We start from the raw sequence: 16,448 nt of genomic DNA on the forward strand, positions 1-16,448 counted from the left end.
AGTGTTACCCCTCACCCGTTCCGGTTTAACGCTAAAGGAAATCTGCTCACCTTAACAATAACGCCATGCGTGGATGACATAAGATGGTCAGAGGTGTCTTAGAGAGATATTTTTATATGAATTTGTGTTGAGTTTTATGAGCAAAGAAGAACATCAGTATGTCCACAGTTGAAGGCAATGAAGTACTCTTGTTTTAAAATCTCCCCATTCTGCTTTCTGTTGTTATGACATCCCCTGAACACTTTGAAATATTTATGATAGCTTTTGTAAACCTGTAAATCAACTTTGGTAGCTAATTACATTTTGACATCAACACCATAGATATCTATATAAAACCACTAGAACGGAAGTTCTGAGACAAAATGTTCGACAAAATGCGCAAAAGGTGAATAAGTTATTATTAATAGTAATTCTAAACATTGCCTAAAAGTATTAAAATAAATACACTATGAATATTTTAAGACAAAAAAGCTAATACTTTCTTCTCTAAAGTGTTTTAATTTAAATTATATTTAAACAGTAGGCTACATGCACATATTATTTGGAGTCCTCCACATGTGTTTGGTGGGATTAACATTAATAATTAATTGATGGTTAATTTCTACATCAATTGATTATAAAATGTCTGAAAATCAACACTTACTCTGATGTAAAGGCTATTTATAGCTTTTAATTAATTTTCAAGTGTTGAAAACATAGTGATGCTTATTATAGGTATGGAGAGATTAAAAACTGCCAAACCTTTCTAAATTTTTGTAAACATTTAATTTGTTTTTTTTTGACAGTTCATCATTTTCACAGTTCTAACATCATTAGTTATTAATTACATAATATGTGATTATTCTTCTTCAGATGGTTTTATTTTATCTATTATGTACCTGAATCTGCTGAAGCAAGTTTTTCAGTTGCACCAGGAACTCCTTGGCTTCTTTGGCTTTGTCAGACACTCCATTCAATGCCTGGGAAAGCTGACACTGCACATACAAAAACACAAACACAAGTTACTAAATGTATTTGCTTAGCATGCTTTAAAATCTTTCTATAAGGTAATATTTATTGGTTTATAGAGCTGTGAGCGATAGTATTTTATGTAGCTACATTTATTAATAAGATTGATTAATGTTACATAAAACAGAAAAAAAAATCCCAACAACTTTAAAGGGATAATTTAATCCATTAAACTCCAGTGGTTAAATCAATGTCTTCTAGTGATCCAGTTGGTTTTGGGTGAGAACAGACCAAAATGTAAAGTTTTCACTGTACACTGTTTCATCTTGACAGCAGTCTCCTAGGCGATTAGGATTTTTAGCTTGTTTACAATTCATATAGTGCCATCTAGCGCTCTGTGCATTTGTCAAGCACTAGGAAGTGTAGTCAAGCTTGAAATCATGATCGTGCCTAGAGACTGCAATGGCAAGATGAGTTACATTGTGGTCCGTTCTCACCCAAAACCAACTGGATCCCTTCAGATTACATTGATTAAACCACTGGAGTCTTATGGATTATGTTTATGCTGACTTGATCTGCTTCATTTGCATTGTATGGACCTACTGTACAGAGCTGAGAGATTCTACTAAAAATCCTTTTGGCCACCTTTTTGGCCACCATTCAATTGCATTTTATGGATCTACTGTACAGAGCTGAGACATTCTTCTAAAAATCTTAGTTTGTGTTCTGCAGAAGAAAGTCATACAAAACTTATCTGACAATACTAATATCCTCAAAGAGTACCAAACAGTACACAGGGGTCGGCCACCTATAGCACACGTGCCAGCACTGGCACGCAAAGGGATAATCACTGGCATGCCAGCAACAGCGAGAGAGGTGTAGACTATTTTAATTTAAATTAAATGTAACACCTGCATTCCAATCTACATCTTGATGTAATCCTTCCTTATTATCACGCAGCATCAGCTGTTAAGCTGATAATACAAATTTTTATGAAAATAAACTATTAAATTAAACATATACAAAATAGAAACATTGATACAAGTGGACTCAAACATACATGCGCATGTTTTGTTTTGCGGGTTTTGTTTGTTTTATTTAATACTTTTAATAAGGCTCTGAGTTAACATCTTTTTTCAAAGAACATCAAACATTTACCTGAAGTGACTTATCTAGACATGTTGTTGATATGCGAGAGAGGCGATGAAGTTGTATCGTAGTTTAGATGCTCACAATTATTTTCTCAGTGGAAAGATAGGGAATATTAGATCTCTCCTATTATAATCAATGAAGCTATTCAGTGAAGCTGTAAGGATTTCTTTTTTTAAATTATAAAAATAAGTTTCTTGTCTCTTTCTTCTGTGCTAGCTTCTGTACTACTGTTTATAGTAGCACTGCTAGGAATGAAACACCTCTGACTGTTGTTTTAAATGCATTTGAAAACTAGCAGGACATGTTAAAGGGACAAAGATGTCACTTCCTTAAACCAACAAATAGTCCTTGAGATGGTCTATACAACCCAGCATTACAAGAATTCTCACCAACCTAACATTACCCAGCATTTTCAAACACCACCCAACAATCCCAACATCTTAACATACCACCCAACATCATCTAGAATCTTCACTAGCCTAACATAACCCAGCATCCTTAAACAACATTTTCAAATGCCACCCCACATTCCCAACATTCTCACACACAACCCAACATTCCCAAACACCCTCAAACACCACACAACATTCTTACTCATCACCCAACATTCTTACACATCACTCAACATTCTAAAATGCACCCCACATTCCCAGCATTCTCAAACACCACCCAAAATTTCAAACATTCTGAAACTCCACCCAACATTCCTAACACTTTAAAACACCATCAAACATTCCTAACACCCTAAAACATTACCAAACATTCTCAAACACGACACAACATTCCAAACATTCTTAAAACAACCCCCAACATTTCAAACATTTTCCAAAATTATCCAACATTTCAAACAGTCTCATATACCACCCAAAATTCTCAAACACCACCCAACATTCAAAACATTCTCAAACCCTACCCAACATTCCCAGTATCCTCAAACACCACTCATCACAGCCCAAAATTACAAATACATTTTCATGATTTTTTTGGTTAAAATGATTAAGTTACTGATTAAGCACATAAACAAGCAGTGTTCAAAACAAAGTCCTTACCTTACCCTGCTTCACTTCGGTAAGCCTATAAAAATTATTTGTATATTGAGCTGTCGGGTCGGATGTGGCCCGAACTTGCTGGCTTATGTCTTTCCTCCTTGCGTCATTATTATTAAATGTCCGTAAACACAGGAAAGAAGTACCGGCTTTCGCGTGTTCTGGCTGAGGATGCTGTTCATTTCAGTCACACTCACTCAGTTCATAACAGCATTGCGGCAGGCTGGATGGATGTTTATCTGTTATCCGTTTGACAAAGTTGTTAACCTGCTATAATGCTTGGATACAGTATGATGTCTTGTAGGGATGTAATGCTTTTATGGATCTAACATCATGCGTGCGTTTACCCATCATGATGTATCTTCATTGTCGGGGAAGTTACTGTGATGTTTAATAATGTATGACTACTTTAATTGACTTGTAATTTTTATATTGCATATTTAAGATAATTATTTTAATGTTATTAAAGTATATTTTATCCCCATAATTATTGCTCGTTTTGTGTTTTTTTGTTTACAATGTTATTACTGTTTCACTTGCATTATCAACTGATGCTGTACCAGTGTTAAGTTTTCAGTTTTTCATTTTAGTCAGTTTTAGTCTTTTGACGAATATGTCCTTTAAAAATTGTCAGTACTTTGTCATATCATATTCATTCATTTTAATCAGTTTTACTGACAAAAATGACAATTTTAGTAAAAAAATTGGTGGAGGAGTGATCGAGGACCATGCGAAGGTGTATCGGAGAACCGGCGAGTAGGTTTTTTTTTTTTTCATCTCTCTCTCTCACTGCCGCTCTGCGTTGGCCTTTTCCCTCTCGTTTAAATTTTTGTGTTTTTTGGGGGGTACTACAATGTTACAGGAAGTACCCCCCATTTTAATTATTTCTGTTTCCCTCTCCTTGTCCCCTCCCTCATCCAGGTAGATGGGGATGACCTGCTGGCAGACCAGGCTTAAAGCACGCCCTCCCCCAGTGAAAGAGGGGGTGTACGTCAGGATGAAGGCTCCCCAGCCTGAGGGAACGAGGGAGGAATGTGGCAGGGCGGAGGGCGGGGCCAGGTCGTGATTATGCACACCCGGTCCCTTATCAGGCTAATTAAGCCTCCGAGAGGGATAAAGGCTGATGGCAGACGGTGGTGCGAAGAGAGAGAGATAATTTATGGACATGTCCGTCATGTGTGTTTGTGTCTTAAGTTATTCATTAAAATATAATTTATATTATCAAGCCGGTTCTCGCCTCCTCCTTCCCATTGAACCCCTTGACAAAGATAAATCAAATTGACTTTGTTTTAAAGATTGTTAGATATTTATACATGAAAACAATAAAAAAAATTATCATCAAGAATACAATTGTTGCCCTAATATCCAAGGTCTTACTAGAAAAAAAGAAATTAGCCCATGATCCAACATGAATATCCTTGTTAAAAAAATGATCATGCCTGGTAACATGTGCATGTAAAATGCTTAGAAATAGCATTTTAGCTTAGCGTACAGCTGACAATTTACACAAGGTTTATTTCTATTTCTTCTGCTGCATACTTACATATGAATGTAACACATCATAAGAAAGTGTTTCACCGCTATTCAAACGCTCTTTGAATCGCTTTATTTATATGTATAAATGTTTTCCATCTGAAAGGACTAAATATTAAATGAAAAAAATGACAATAAAATGCAAAATAATCTCTTTAATAATCAAAATACTTTTTGAATGTAACTGTATTCTAAATACCAATTATTTAAATTGTAACTGTAGTGGAATACAGTTACTCATATTTTGTATTTTAAATATGTATTCTCGTTACATGTATTCCATTATTCCCCAACCTTGACTATAGCAATGCAATGTACTGTACTGTACTGTACTTAACTAAACAACAGCAAAAGTAGAGGTCTATATGACAAACAACAAGAATAGACTATGACTGAAAGAACATGGAAGATTAAAATAGAGTCCTTGATTGCAGTAAAATGAGTGGCAAGTGAATCTAATGAAAGGATTCAAATGCAGAGGCAGAGTAGATGAAAGTAGTGGCTTGGAGGTTCGATGGGGCATGACATAAATGTTGTGGATATATTGATGAATCTCATGTATAAATTACTCTGCTGCTCTTTTATTTTTATTCTTACTTTTAATATATACTGTGTGGACATATTTATATTTATAATGCTTATATTTTAATACTTGTTTTTTATATTTAGAGAATGTGTGACACGCGCCTACAACAACAAAACAAATTCCTTGTATGCGTAAAAAACATACTTGGCAATAAATCTTTTTCTGATTCTGATGCGTTGGAATTTGGTATTTAACCCCAATTGAAGCGGTTCTTTTTGCCAGTGTTAGCGCATTCAACTCACACAGCTCATGCGGAAAAATCCCCAACATACTGGATTCATGGATTAGATGGGTCCATATCTAATATCTTCTATATACAGATTCTCAAGATGCTTCTTCTTCTGTATATCTTGCATTTTTAATATTTTGCAGTATCATTTTTATAGACATTTTTGTCAATGATAAAATCATTTAATGATCACCATGATGTACCTTTTTAATCTCGTCCTCTTTATCGTTTATGAAATCAAAAAACCCTTTGTCAACGAACGTTTTCGTCAGTAATTTCATTGATGAGGTTAACACTGGGCTGTACAAAATGTAAAAATAATAAAGTCTTACACTGAACTTGTATCAGCCATATCATGAGTTTCACCTCTTAAATTGACTAGTAGGCTACAATACAAACATGAATAGAACAAGAAAGGAACACGTGGATACAACAATGGAGGGGAGTGGATACAGTGATACCCGGGACGAAGAGGTGCGGCGAACTTGGTGTGCATACATGTTAAGTCTCCTATGTGTTGCGGTTGTACAGAGATTGTTCCACCTCTAAAAAAAACAAATTGTGCACAAGACAAAAAATGACCAAAACGGCAATTGCGAGTTGGGGAGGCCGATCCCCAATCCGATCATTCGACCGTTGTGGAATATCCTCAATGTAACAGGGAAAGACATTCCGAACTTGATGTTCCGTTACTTGAGTTTTTCACAAACAACATTAACACCTTGTCTTCTTTGTCTCACAGCCTGTGAAAAGTCTTGCACAAAGGAGATTTTGTTCCTTTGAAGAGCAACGGTCCCCCTTATCTTTGCTGTGGTGAGGATCTTGTCCTGGAAATAATGGAGCTTCATTATCACCGGACTCAGTCATCGCCTTTTCCAATCGTACTCCTGCGAACTGGGTCTCAGTTGTCAGGGTCGAACGCTTGCTGGGCCTGTTCGTGAATATGCCAGCCATCTTAGTTCAACATCTCCATCAGTCTGTCCGCATTACCTTCTTTTTATTTTTTACCTTGCTTTTTCCAATTTCCGAAGTGCAGTACCTCTGCTAGACGTCGTCATGCAAATGACACATTCAATTTTGGCTGGAAATAATAAGAATTTCACCTCAAATTGGCAAAATAAACATAATTATTAGATTACTCGTCTCAATTTAATTTTTTTGTGGCAGCGGGGGCGTGTCTGGAGCACCCGTCCGTCTGGCTCTCCAGCCTTTTAAGTTCAAGGTGATCCACAGACCGGGGGTGCAGATGGCTGTCGCTGACTTACTTTCCAGATATGGAGGGGGGGGGGGGGGGGGTGGTCGGCAGGTCGGATGGTCCCCGGCCTGAGTCGGGCAGTGGGGGTGTGTAGCAGCGGGGGCGTGATCAAGCAAACATTCGGAGAAAGCAAAAGCGATAAGGGTGCTTACACCTGAGCTAAATTATGCCTAACACCTGGATTCCAGTGAGCATGGGCAGAGCGGTATAAAAGCAGCCACACAACCAGCAGATGGGAGTAAGACTGAAGCTGAAGAGTTTATTATTGTGAAGCTGAAGAGTTTATTATTGTGAGGCTGAATCTATTCATTTATATATTGTCTCATTTATTCATAATCTATATTGTGTGATGCTGTGAGCGCAGAAGTGTGGTCATTAAAATACCTGTGAGTGGACCAACCAGCCTCACGTGTCCTCATTATCGACCACCTTTTCCAGGTTGAATAGGCATGATTTTCAAAGAAGTTATTTAGTTTTTTCTTATATTCTTTCATGGAATATTTTATAAATAAGCAAACCAGTGGAAAAGACCCTGGCATTCCACCTTCCCACCTGCTCCACATCCTCTGGGCCTTCCCATACTTTCTTGTTATCAGCAGGGTCTTAAACCAACCAAAGTATCACACACATATAAACAAACAAGCACACACAAATTGCCTTGCCACATTAATGTACCATCTGCACAGGCAAGCTGTCCAGACTTCTAACAAGAGTCAACACCCTGACAGATACCCTTTCACATGGCCCGCTTCTCCCAGTATGTGTGCCAGTGTGTTTGAGAAGAAGACCATTGGACACTGTTGGGGTCAATCACCCACCCCTGCTTTTGTGCCGATAGACCCTGTACACTCTGTCCCTCCTTTACACTACTTAGGCTAATTTCACCTAAACAGTCGAACAAACAGAAGGGCTGATTTTTCTTTTCTTGATTTGTTAAAACAGTTAACAGATTTTAAAAAGGTCAGTTCAGTTGTTGTTTACTGATCACAGTCAATGGACAGGTCAGACAGCCAGGGTCACTTATACAGATGGGTTAAAATTAAATTTTTACTTCTACACATTTTGAATATGCACTGCAATTTACCTCAGAATTCAGATTTGTAAAAATGTTTTTATTGAATTGACAAAAAAATTTACAAATTTGTTTCAGGATTTTACATGAGTAAAAGTAACTGTATATAACAGTAACTGTTATATTTTGACAAAATGTTATAGTTTCATGTGAAATAATCTAAAGGTAGAATCTATTACACCTAATTTTATTAACAGCTAGTATTAGCAGCTGTAGTTAAAGTTCCAAGATGTGTTTCAGCTAGTATTTATTTTTCATAAAATACTGTAATTTATTATTATATTACTATTATACTAATATAAAATAATATAAAGACTAGCACACTGACCTAACCGTGATAATGAGGAGCCTTTCCTTCTGTGTAATATGTGTATTTTATATTAGGTAACAAATGGGATAATAATGGGCTTAATAAGTAAATATGCTCTTCAATTTTTAAAAGGGGGAGAGATTGTAGACAACTGTAGATTTTGTTGTTGACATCATCAACAAAAATAATGACACTTGATGCATGTCCTTGTACTGGAAAACCATAAACAAAACTATGCAACATAAAAGTTAATGCAACCCAGGATACATTAAATACAGGTTATGTTTAATCTATGGCAGGTCCACACTTGATTTCCAATGTAAAATCTGTCCTGAAACAAAACCAGTTGAGAACCACTGAGTTAAAGGTACAAACAGGAGCAATATATGTTAATTGTTAATAATCATAGGACATTACTTCAAAAGCTCACACAGCTGATGTTATTTTTCATTTAGTAGTTCATTTAACATGCTATGATAACATGTAAACTAAAATGCTTTAGTTATATAACATGTTATAGTTACGTTATATTTTTTATCATGTTTATAATTCTGTTTATTATAATTCTGTTAGCTTTCTTATTTTTTCTATTGTGTAATACCGTATACCGTGATACCATGAAACCGTGTTATTTTCTGAGATGGTTATCATACCGTGAAAATCTCATACCGTTGCAACCCTACTGTTAATGTCTCCAGAGCCCCAGGATTTTGAATTCTTTGACATATTGACCTCACAGAACAGTTATGGAACCGGGTGTATCGAATCTCACCAGTTTATGACCCCAAAAGGATGAAAAACTAGCAAAGTGCACAAAGCGCGCTGTTCACACGACCCTTGCATGGCGTCACGCGACTATCCATTGTGTTTGTGTATTATTATATGTAACCACAGGGGTGTTCGTTGGGGGTCAGAGTGGGGTTGGTGATTGGGAAGGGATATTAGTGGGGGTTAAGTGTTAAATGTTGATTCAAGGTGTATGTGTTGTGTTTTTTGAATAAATATGTTAATTGGAAAACACCAAATATAAGCAAGTGACATCTGTACATAAATTGACAAAAATAAACTATGAACATGTTCCACTAACGTTTGACAACCACAAAGTCTCAATACGTTTTAGTTTACTTTTCAGTATCTTTTAAATTGTAGTGTGTGTGTGCGTGTGTGTGTGTGTGTCCAGGTATTCCCTAAGTTTTTGACATTGTGGGGACATTCAGTCAGTCCCCATGAGGAAAACAGCTTATAAATCATACTAAACTATGTTTTTTGAAAATGTAAAATGCAGAATGTTTTCTGTGAGTCTATCCACTTCGCCCCTCCCGGTACATTCACGAATCCTTTCCTTTCCCACCACCTCTGGTGTTTCGGGAGGCAGAGGCTTCCAACTAAAAGTTGGGTGTACCGCTGTTTCCTGCCTTACTCCAGGACGCTGAACACCCGACATCCCCTAAACAGGACGTGTCAAAATTAGTATCCATTTCAGAAAACCTGGCAGCGTGGAAACTTCTGCCCGGTATTTCTATGTGGGCTCTAAGAACAGTAGAAAGAGGCTACAGAATTAAATTCTCTCGCCATCCTCTGCGCTTCAACGGCGTGGTCGCCACTTCCATGAAAATGGAGCAGGCATGTCTACTGTGGAAAGGACTCAAAGTCTCTTGGTCTAAGGGGCCATAGAACGTGTTCCCCTTCCAGAGGAAGAGTCAGGCTATTACAGCAAATACTTCCTGGTCCCCAAGAAGGGTGGGGGGTTGCGTCCGATCTTAGATCCTCGAGGCTTGAACCGCTCAGTCAGGGCGTTCAAAATCAAGATGCTAACTATCAAGACGGTCGCATCACAAGCCCAACATCACGTTTTGGCTGGTCACGATCGATCTCATGGATGCATATTTTCTTATAGAAATTCTGCCATCAGCACAGGAAGTTCCTGAGGTTCGCTTTCAGGGGCAAAGCCTTCCAGTATCGGGTTCTTCCATTCGGCCTAGCCCTATTTACCCCGCACATTCATGAAATGCTCGGATACAGCACTGGCTCCTTTGTGACTCCGGGGTATCCGCATTCTGAATTGATGACCGGCTGATGACCGGCTGACTCCGGGGTATCCGCATTCTGAATTGATGACCTGCTGATCCTTGCGCAGTTCCAATAACTGGCAGTTCAGCACAGGGATATCATCTTAGCTCATCTGGTTTCTATGGGTCTGAGACTCAACATCAAAAGAGCATTCTCTCTCCCACCCAGGGAATGACCTATCTGGGAGTTGTATGGAATTTGATCACGATGCGGGCTCATTTGTCTCCCGCTCGAATCATTTCCATACAGAACACCCTGAGCAAAGTCAGGCTAGGTCAAGGTTGCACTGCTCATCAGTATCAATGAATACTAGTGTAGCGTGGCCACATAAGGGGATGTTTTATATATAAGGTTTATGACATTAAACTAATTATGTTTGTCATTATTGCTTATAAGTTATATTGCTTTCCCCTGTTATCTGTCATTCCCTCAGCTGTTGTGTTTTGATCCCGATTTCTGTTCACGCGAGAACTTCGCGTGGTTTCGTGTCACGTTCTTTCCTCCCACATAAACAGGAAGTATCGTTGACTTTCTATTTAAGGAACCGGTATGCTGGTTTTGAAGGGGCGCTTTTACGAGAACTCTCATTCACAAAAACCTTTCATTCATACTGTGGATTATATATTGATGACTGACCTGGAAGCGCGAGGGTGCCGTTCCTCAAGGAGTATATTCGTTTGGCTCGCAGCCTGGATTACTTTTACCAGAGGACATACGCCAGTCATCTTCATTTGATCGTGCTCTCGGACTATACAAAAAAACCCGGTGAGGCTGATCTGAACCCTGTCAATAACTCTGTGCACTCTGGATTTCACTTTCACACACACACGCACACACCTTGTCTGTTATTATTGTAAATATTATTTATGTTGTAAATACACTTGGTTGATTGTTTAATCGTCAGTGTTGAGTGATATATTTGTTTTTCTCAGGGGTCTGCATCCATGGTGATGCCTCTGGACCTTCTGTTCATGAGACCATTTTTGTTGTGGCTCAAAGCCAGGGGGGGTTTCTTCCAAGGGCCAAATCCCCTAGGCTAATAAGGGTTACGTGCCGCGGACTTCGTTCCCTTTCTATGTGGTTCAGACCCCGGTTTCTTACCTCGGTTCCCACTCTAGGTGCGTCTCGTTGTCGCAGGCTGCTAACGACAGAAGCCTCCCTGATGGGCTGGGTAGCGGCCTTAAGTGGTTCTCCAGTTTAAAGTAAATAGGAGGGTCGTCAGCTCGGTTGTCACAGTAACTCTCTCGAGTTGATGGCTGTATTTCTGGCCCTGAAATTCTTCCTCCGGAGGCTACCATGTCTTGGTGCGGGTGGGCAATACAGCGGTAGTCTCTTACATAAACCATCAGGGAGATCCACATTCATGTCAGCTGAATTTCTGACACGTCGGATTTTCCTTGGGGCCCAGGGCAGCTCCTGTCACTCAGGGCGGTTTATATCCCTGGATGCCCATATATGCAAGCATATTTACTGTCCAGACAGAAAATACCGATGGGGTAGTGGAAACTCCACCCTGAGGTAGTGGGTGAGATTTTTACGGGCAGAAGAGGACCTCTTCGCCTCTATGAACAGTGCAATGTCTCCTCTACTTCTCCCCGAGTCACCCAGTCCCCCCCTCTGGGGCTGAACACGGTGGCGCATACATGGCCCAGAATGCGCCTGTATGCATTTCCCTTTATAAAAAGTTAATATTGCAGAACCAGTTAACTGCCAGATTGCTTCAGTTCTGGACTTTCTACAGGAAGAACCGCCAGCAGGCTTATGCCCCGCCAATCTCAGGGTCTATTTGGCCGCCACTTCGGCTTGTCACACCTTGATGGACGGAGTGCCCTACTTGCTCGCTTCATTCGTGGAGCCATGCGACTGTGGCCTCCTGCTAGGACCATAACCTCTTCATAGGACTTGGCAATAGTCCTTGAGGGTCTGGTTGAGACCTCCTTTGAACCTCTAGAGTCAGCGTCTGACAGACTTCTGACTCTCAAAATGGTTTTTCTTATGGCGATTATCTCTAGAGAGAATTGGGGACCTACAGGCTCTGTCTGTTTTGCCAGCCTGTTTAGAGTTTGCCCCAGGAATGACCAAAGCAATTTTGCACCCTCATCTTGACTACCTGCCTAAGGTGCCTTTTGCGACCCTACATCAGGTCACTCTCTAAGCCTTCTGCTCCCCGCCATTTGCAACGCCGGAGCAGCAAAGGCTTCCCAGCCTGTGCCCAGCCTGTGCCCTTCAGACTTATGTCCACCGCTCTAGCCAGTGGCGTAAGTCAGGGCAACAGCTCCTTGCCATGGGAGCCGCAAGAGCGGCCACCCTCAAGCAGACTATGTCGCCTTGGGTGAGGGATGCTACTGCTCTGACCTTCGTGGCGTGCTGTCAAGCTTCACCAGTAGGTGTCAGGGCTCACTCTACCAGAGGGCTCACCTAATCTAAAGCCTTGGCTAGAGGTCTCCCTCTGCAGCAAGTTTGTGATGCGGCAGGTTGGTCCTCTCCGCACACATTCATTAGATTTTTATATCATTGGATGTTCTTGCCCCTCCGGGCTCTTATGTCCTTGAGTCGACATCTCAAGCTCATGTCTGAGGCCTCTCATGCTCTTTGAGCACACTAACCAACCGTAGTGGGTCCAGACAGTCACAGTGCGGCGGTGTGGGTATTCTCCCAAAGCGCTCTTCAGCGCAGCATCATAGTGAAGCTTTTTGTAAAGGGAACGTCTCGGGTTACATATGTAACCCTTGTTCCCTGAAAAAAGCGGAACAAGATGCTGCGCATTTCTGCCACACTGGGATGCTCTTCAGACGAAATATCTGATGATGCACCGGTGACGCATCTATTTATAGCCACTGCGCCAGGTGCGTCCAATGATTACATTGGCATAGGCTATAAATTCCAGTCAATGTTCATTGACGTGTTGCATACATATTCACAGCTGGTCATAACTGAGACGTATTCCCAAAGCGCACTTCAGCGCAGCATCTCATTCCGCTTTTTTCAGGGAACAAGGGTTACATATGTAACACGAGATGCATTCTTTAGGCTATACAATTTTTCAAATTGCCAAAACAACTGAAGATTTCATACAAAGGTGTACACTACAGAATTCAAAGACAAAGGACAACTGGCTCTAACAAGGACAGAAAGAGATGTGGAAGGCCCAGTCCCGCCGTCAGAGGGGGTCAATGGGTACAGATGACCCCGGGCCCAAGCAAAGGTCTATAATTGAACCTTAATAGGATCAAGTACAACAATTTACTTACTGACTTATATCAACAAAAATAGATTGCATATGTATTTACATGATAAATACATACATTTTTATCATTAAAACACATTTCAACGTGTCATCTGATTCTGATACCCTCCCCCCGCAGTTATTGTGAAAATGGTTCGGTCGAAACACCTGGCCAATCAGATGTGCAGAACTAACATGATGTGCATTGTGCAAAGCGGGTACTGACTAGAGAGTCAAAATGCCTCACCAAAGGCTAAAATCAGGAGCACAAAAAAGAAAAGAGAGCAGACAAACAAACAAGAGAGGCAATGGCCAAATTTCTTGCCAAGCATGAATCACAGGCGAAGCTGAACGTGGCAAAAGTGAGGAGCTAGTGTAGACTAGCAAATAAAACTGCAGCTAGCTAGCTTAACCTTTAAAGAACGTTAGCATGTTCACTTAACTAGATAAGATATCAATATAATAGATAGATATAAATGTTCTAATAAGTACGGATGGGTACCAAAACTCTAATATTAAACGGGCCCCGGTGCTAAATTATTGAAGACCGTAGTATTGATAAGCTCTGACATTACAATCCTTTTTAAAGTTTTTGTCTAATTTATAATCAGTCTGCTGCAGCCTCTCTATTCTGTTTCGGAGCTGAATTCCACACACACACTAGGGGTGACTAGATCCCAACAAACCAAATGTGGGACAAAGAGTAGCAATGTTAATGTGGGACACATTATCAGTGCTAAGAATTCTAAATTTTTTATGTGACATCTAGCTAAATTAAAAAAAAAACATCGCAATTTTCCCCGGTGCTATGTAGGCAGCAAAGATGGTGACAGGTCCACCTGCACTTGGCCCACATGTGCGCAGTTTGATTGACATCAAACACAGCCCCTTGAAGTCAGCCTTCCCTGCTTTCTTCACAGCCATTGGATACAATTATTTTATTGACATTTAGATTTCCTTCCGGTGAGATATTGAGTTTATATAGTGACTTTGTTGTTGTAAACATTACTGTTGCTACTCTAGAAACAATTATATATTTTTATCAATTATTTAATAATTGATAAAAACAAACCGATAAGGAGTATCAATCAGAGTAATAGTATTTATAAAATCCTAACGATACCCATCCATACTTATAAGGCAACTATATTGGAACCTGCTGGAATTACTAAAGCTTGCAATTAGCTCATTTTTAGGCCTGAAGTCAGCAAGAAAATAATCAGACTCTACCTATGATATCACCCGCTATCATAAACTGAGGGAGAGACAAGCATCCCCACCATGCAGACCAGGTCCACTGAGGGAGAGACTAGCATCCCTAAACAGTGATTGAGTTAGTAACACAAGGATGGGTGGGTTGTGGTGGATGGTGCTGGAGTGGGTGTGGATGAGGGCAGTGCTGTGGTAAGTAGGGGTTGCTGTTTTTGTTTTTAATAAATAAAACAAAAAGCATTAAGTGTAAGAAAACGCTCTTTATTAGAATATTAGTTTTTCAATTTCAGGTTGGCAATGAGCATGTACAAGCAGTGTACAAGCACTCCGCACAGAAAAAAGCCACTTTTGAAATAGAAACCAAAAAGAAAAGGTTAGAGTGGGCAAAGAAACACAGATGTTGGACAACAGGTAATTGGAAAAGAGCGTTATGGATCTGTAGCACTGTTCTAATGAAGGAGGACAGGAAACAGGTCTTCCTCTCAAGGTAAGTCCTTTTAATTATATTTTGCACACACAATACAAATAACAAACACTGGGTCTGCTTGTGGTCTCTCTCCCCGTCTGGAGGCTCTGTGTCTGTTTTTATGCCGCTCTCCTCGTGCTCACTGGAATTAGAGACAGGTGTTTAGGCATAATTTAGCTCAGGTGTAAGCGCCCTTACCGCTTTCCTCTCCCGGACGGGCGCTTGACCACGCCCCCGCTGCCACATACCCCCACCGCCCGACTCAGGCCGGGGCACCATCTGGCCTGTCTACCACTCCCCCCCCATTCCTGGAGAGAAAGTCGGCGACAGCCATCTGCACCCCCGGTCTGTGGACCACCTTGAATTTAAAGGGCTGGAGAGCCAGATACCAACGGGTGATCCGGGCGTTAGTATCCTTCATGCGGTGGAGCCACTGGAGTGGGGCGTGTTCCGAGCAGAGGGTGAAGGCCCGCCCCAGCAGGTAATACCGGAGGGTGAGGACCGCCCACTTGATGGCCAAACACTCCTTCTCCACAGTGCTGTACTTAGTCTCCCTTAAGGAGAGCTTACGGCTAATGTACAGCACCGGGCGCTCCTCCCCCTCCACCACCTGCGAGAGTACGGCCCCCAGCCCTCTGTCTGAAGCGTCCGTCTGCAAAATAAAAGGGAGAGAGAAGTCAGGTGCATGAAGAAGCGGCCCCCCACAAAGTGCGGCTTTAACCTGCATAAACGCCTGTTGACACTGCTCCGACCATTGAACCGGATCTGGAGCCCCCTTTTTAGTGAGGTCAGTCAGCGGGCTGGTGACGTCCGAATAATTAGGCACAAACCTTCTATAATAGCCAGCCAGCCCCAGGAACTGCCTCACCCCCTTTTTGGTCTTCGGTCTAGGGCAAGTCGCAATCGCCGCGGTCTTATCAATTTGGGGCCGCACCTGGCCATGACCCAAGTGGAACCCCAGATACCATACCTCCACACGCCCAATCGCGCACTTCTTAGGGTTTGCCGTGAGCCCGCCCGCCGCAGCGATCTCAGGACGGCCCTCAGATGTTGCATGTGCCGCTGCCAATCATTGCTATAAATGATAATATCATCTAAATAGGCAGCGGCGTACGCGGTGTGCGGTCTGAGGATCCGATCCATGAGTCGCTGAAACGTGGCTGGTGCCCCAAACAAACCGAAAGGAAGCGTCACAAATTGGTGTAACCCAAACGGCGTAGTGAAGGCTGTTTTCTCACGGGACATTGGTGTCAAGGGGATCTGCCAATAACCCTTTGTTAAATCCAAGGTCGAATAAAATCGAGCAGTGCCTAACCGATCGAGCAGTTCATCAACATGGGGCA

The 16,448-nt window shown here is 41.1% G+C and overlaps 1 protein-coding gene across 2 annotated transcripts in view; it reads right to left on the minus strand.

The window, feature by feature from the left end:
* The window catches only part of LOC127624007 (E3 ubiquitin-protein ligase TRIM9), a 167,196-nt gene that overhangs the window by 123,343 nt on the left and 27,405 nt on the right, over positions 1 to 16,448 (minus strand). For both annotated transcript variants that reach the window (XM_052098594.1, XM_052098595.1), the window contains exon 2: positions 879 to 974. In XM_052098594.1, the coding sequence (XP_051954554.1) occupies positions 879 to 974 (96 nt within the window). The remainder of the gene's footprint in view (positions 1 to 878; positions 975 to 16,448) is intronic.

The sequence above is a fragment of the Xyrauchen texanus genome, chromosome 30 (assembly GCF_025860055.1).
Source record: "Xyrauchen texanus isolate HMW12.3.18 chromosome 30, RBS_HiC_50CHRs, whole genome shotgun sequence".
NCBI lineage: Eukaryota > Metazoa > Chordata > Actinopteri > Cypriniformes > Catostomidae > Xyrauchen > Xyrauchen texanus.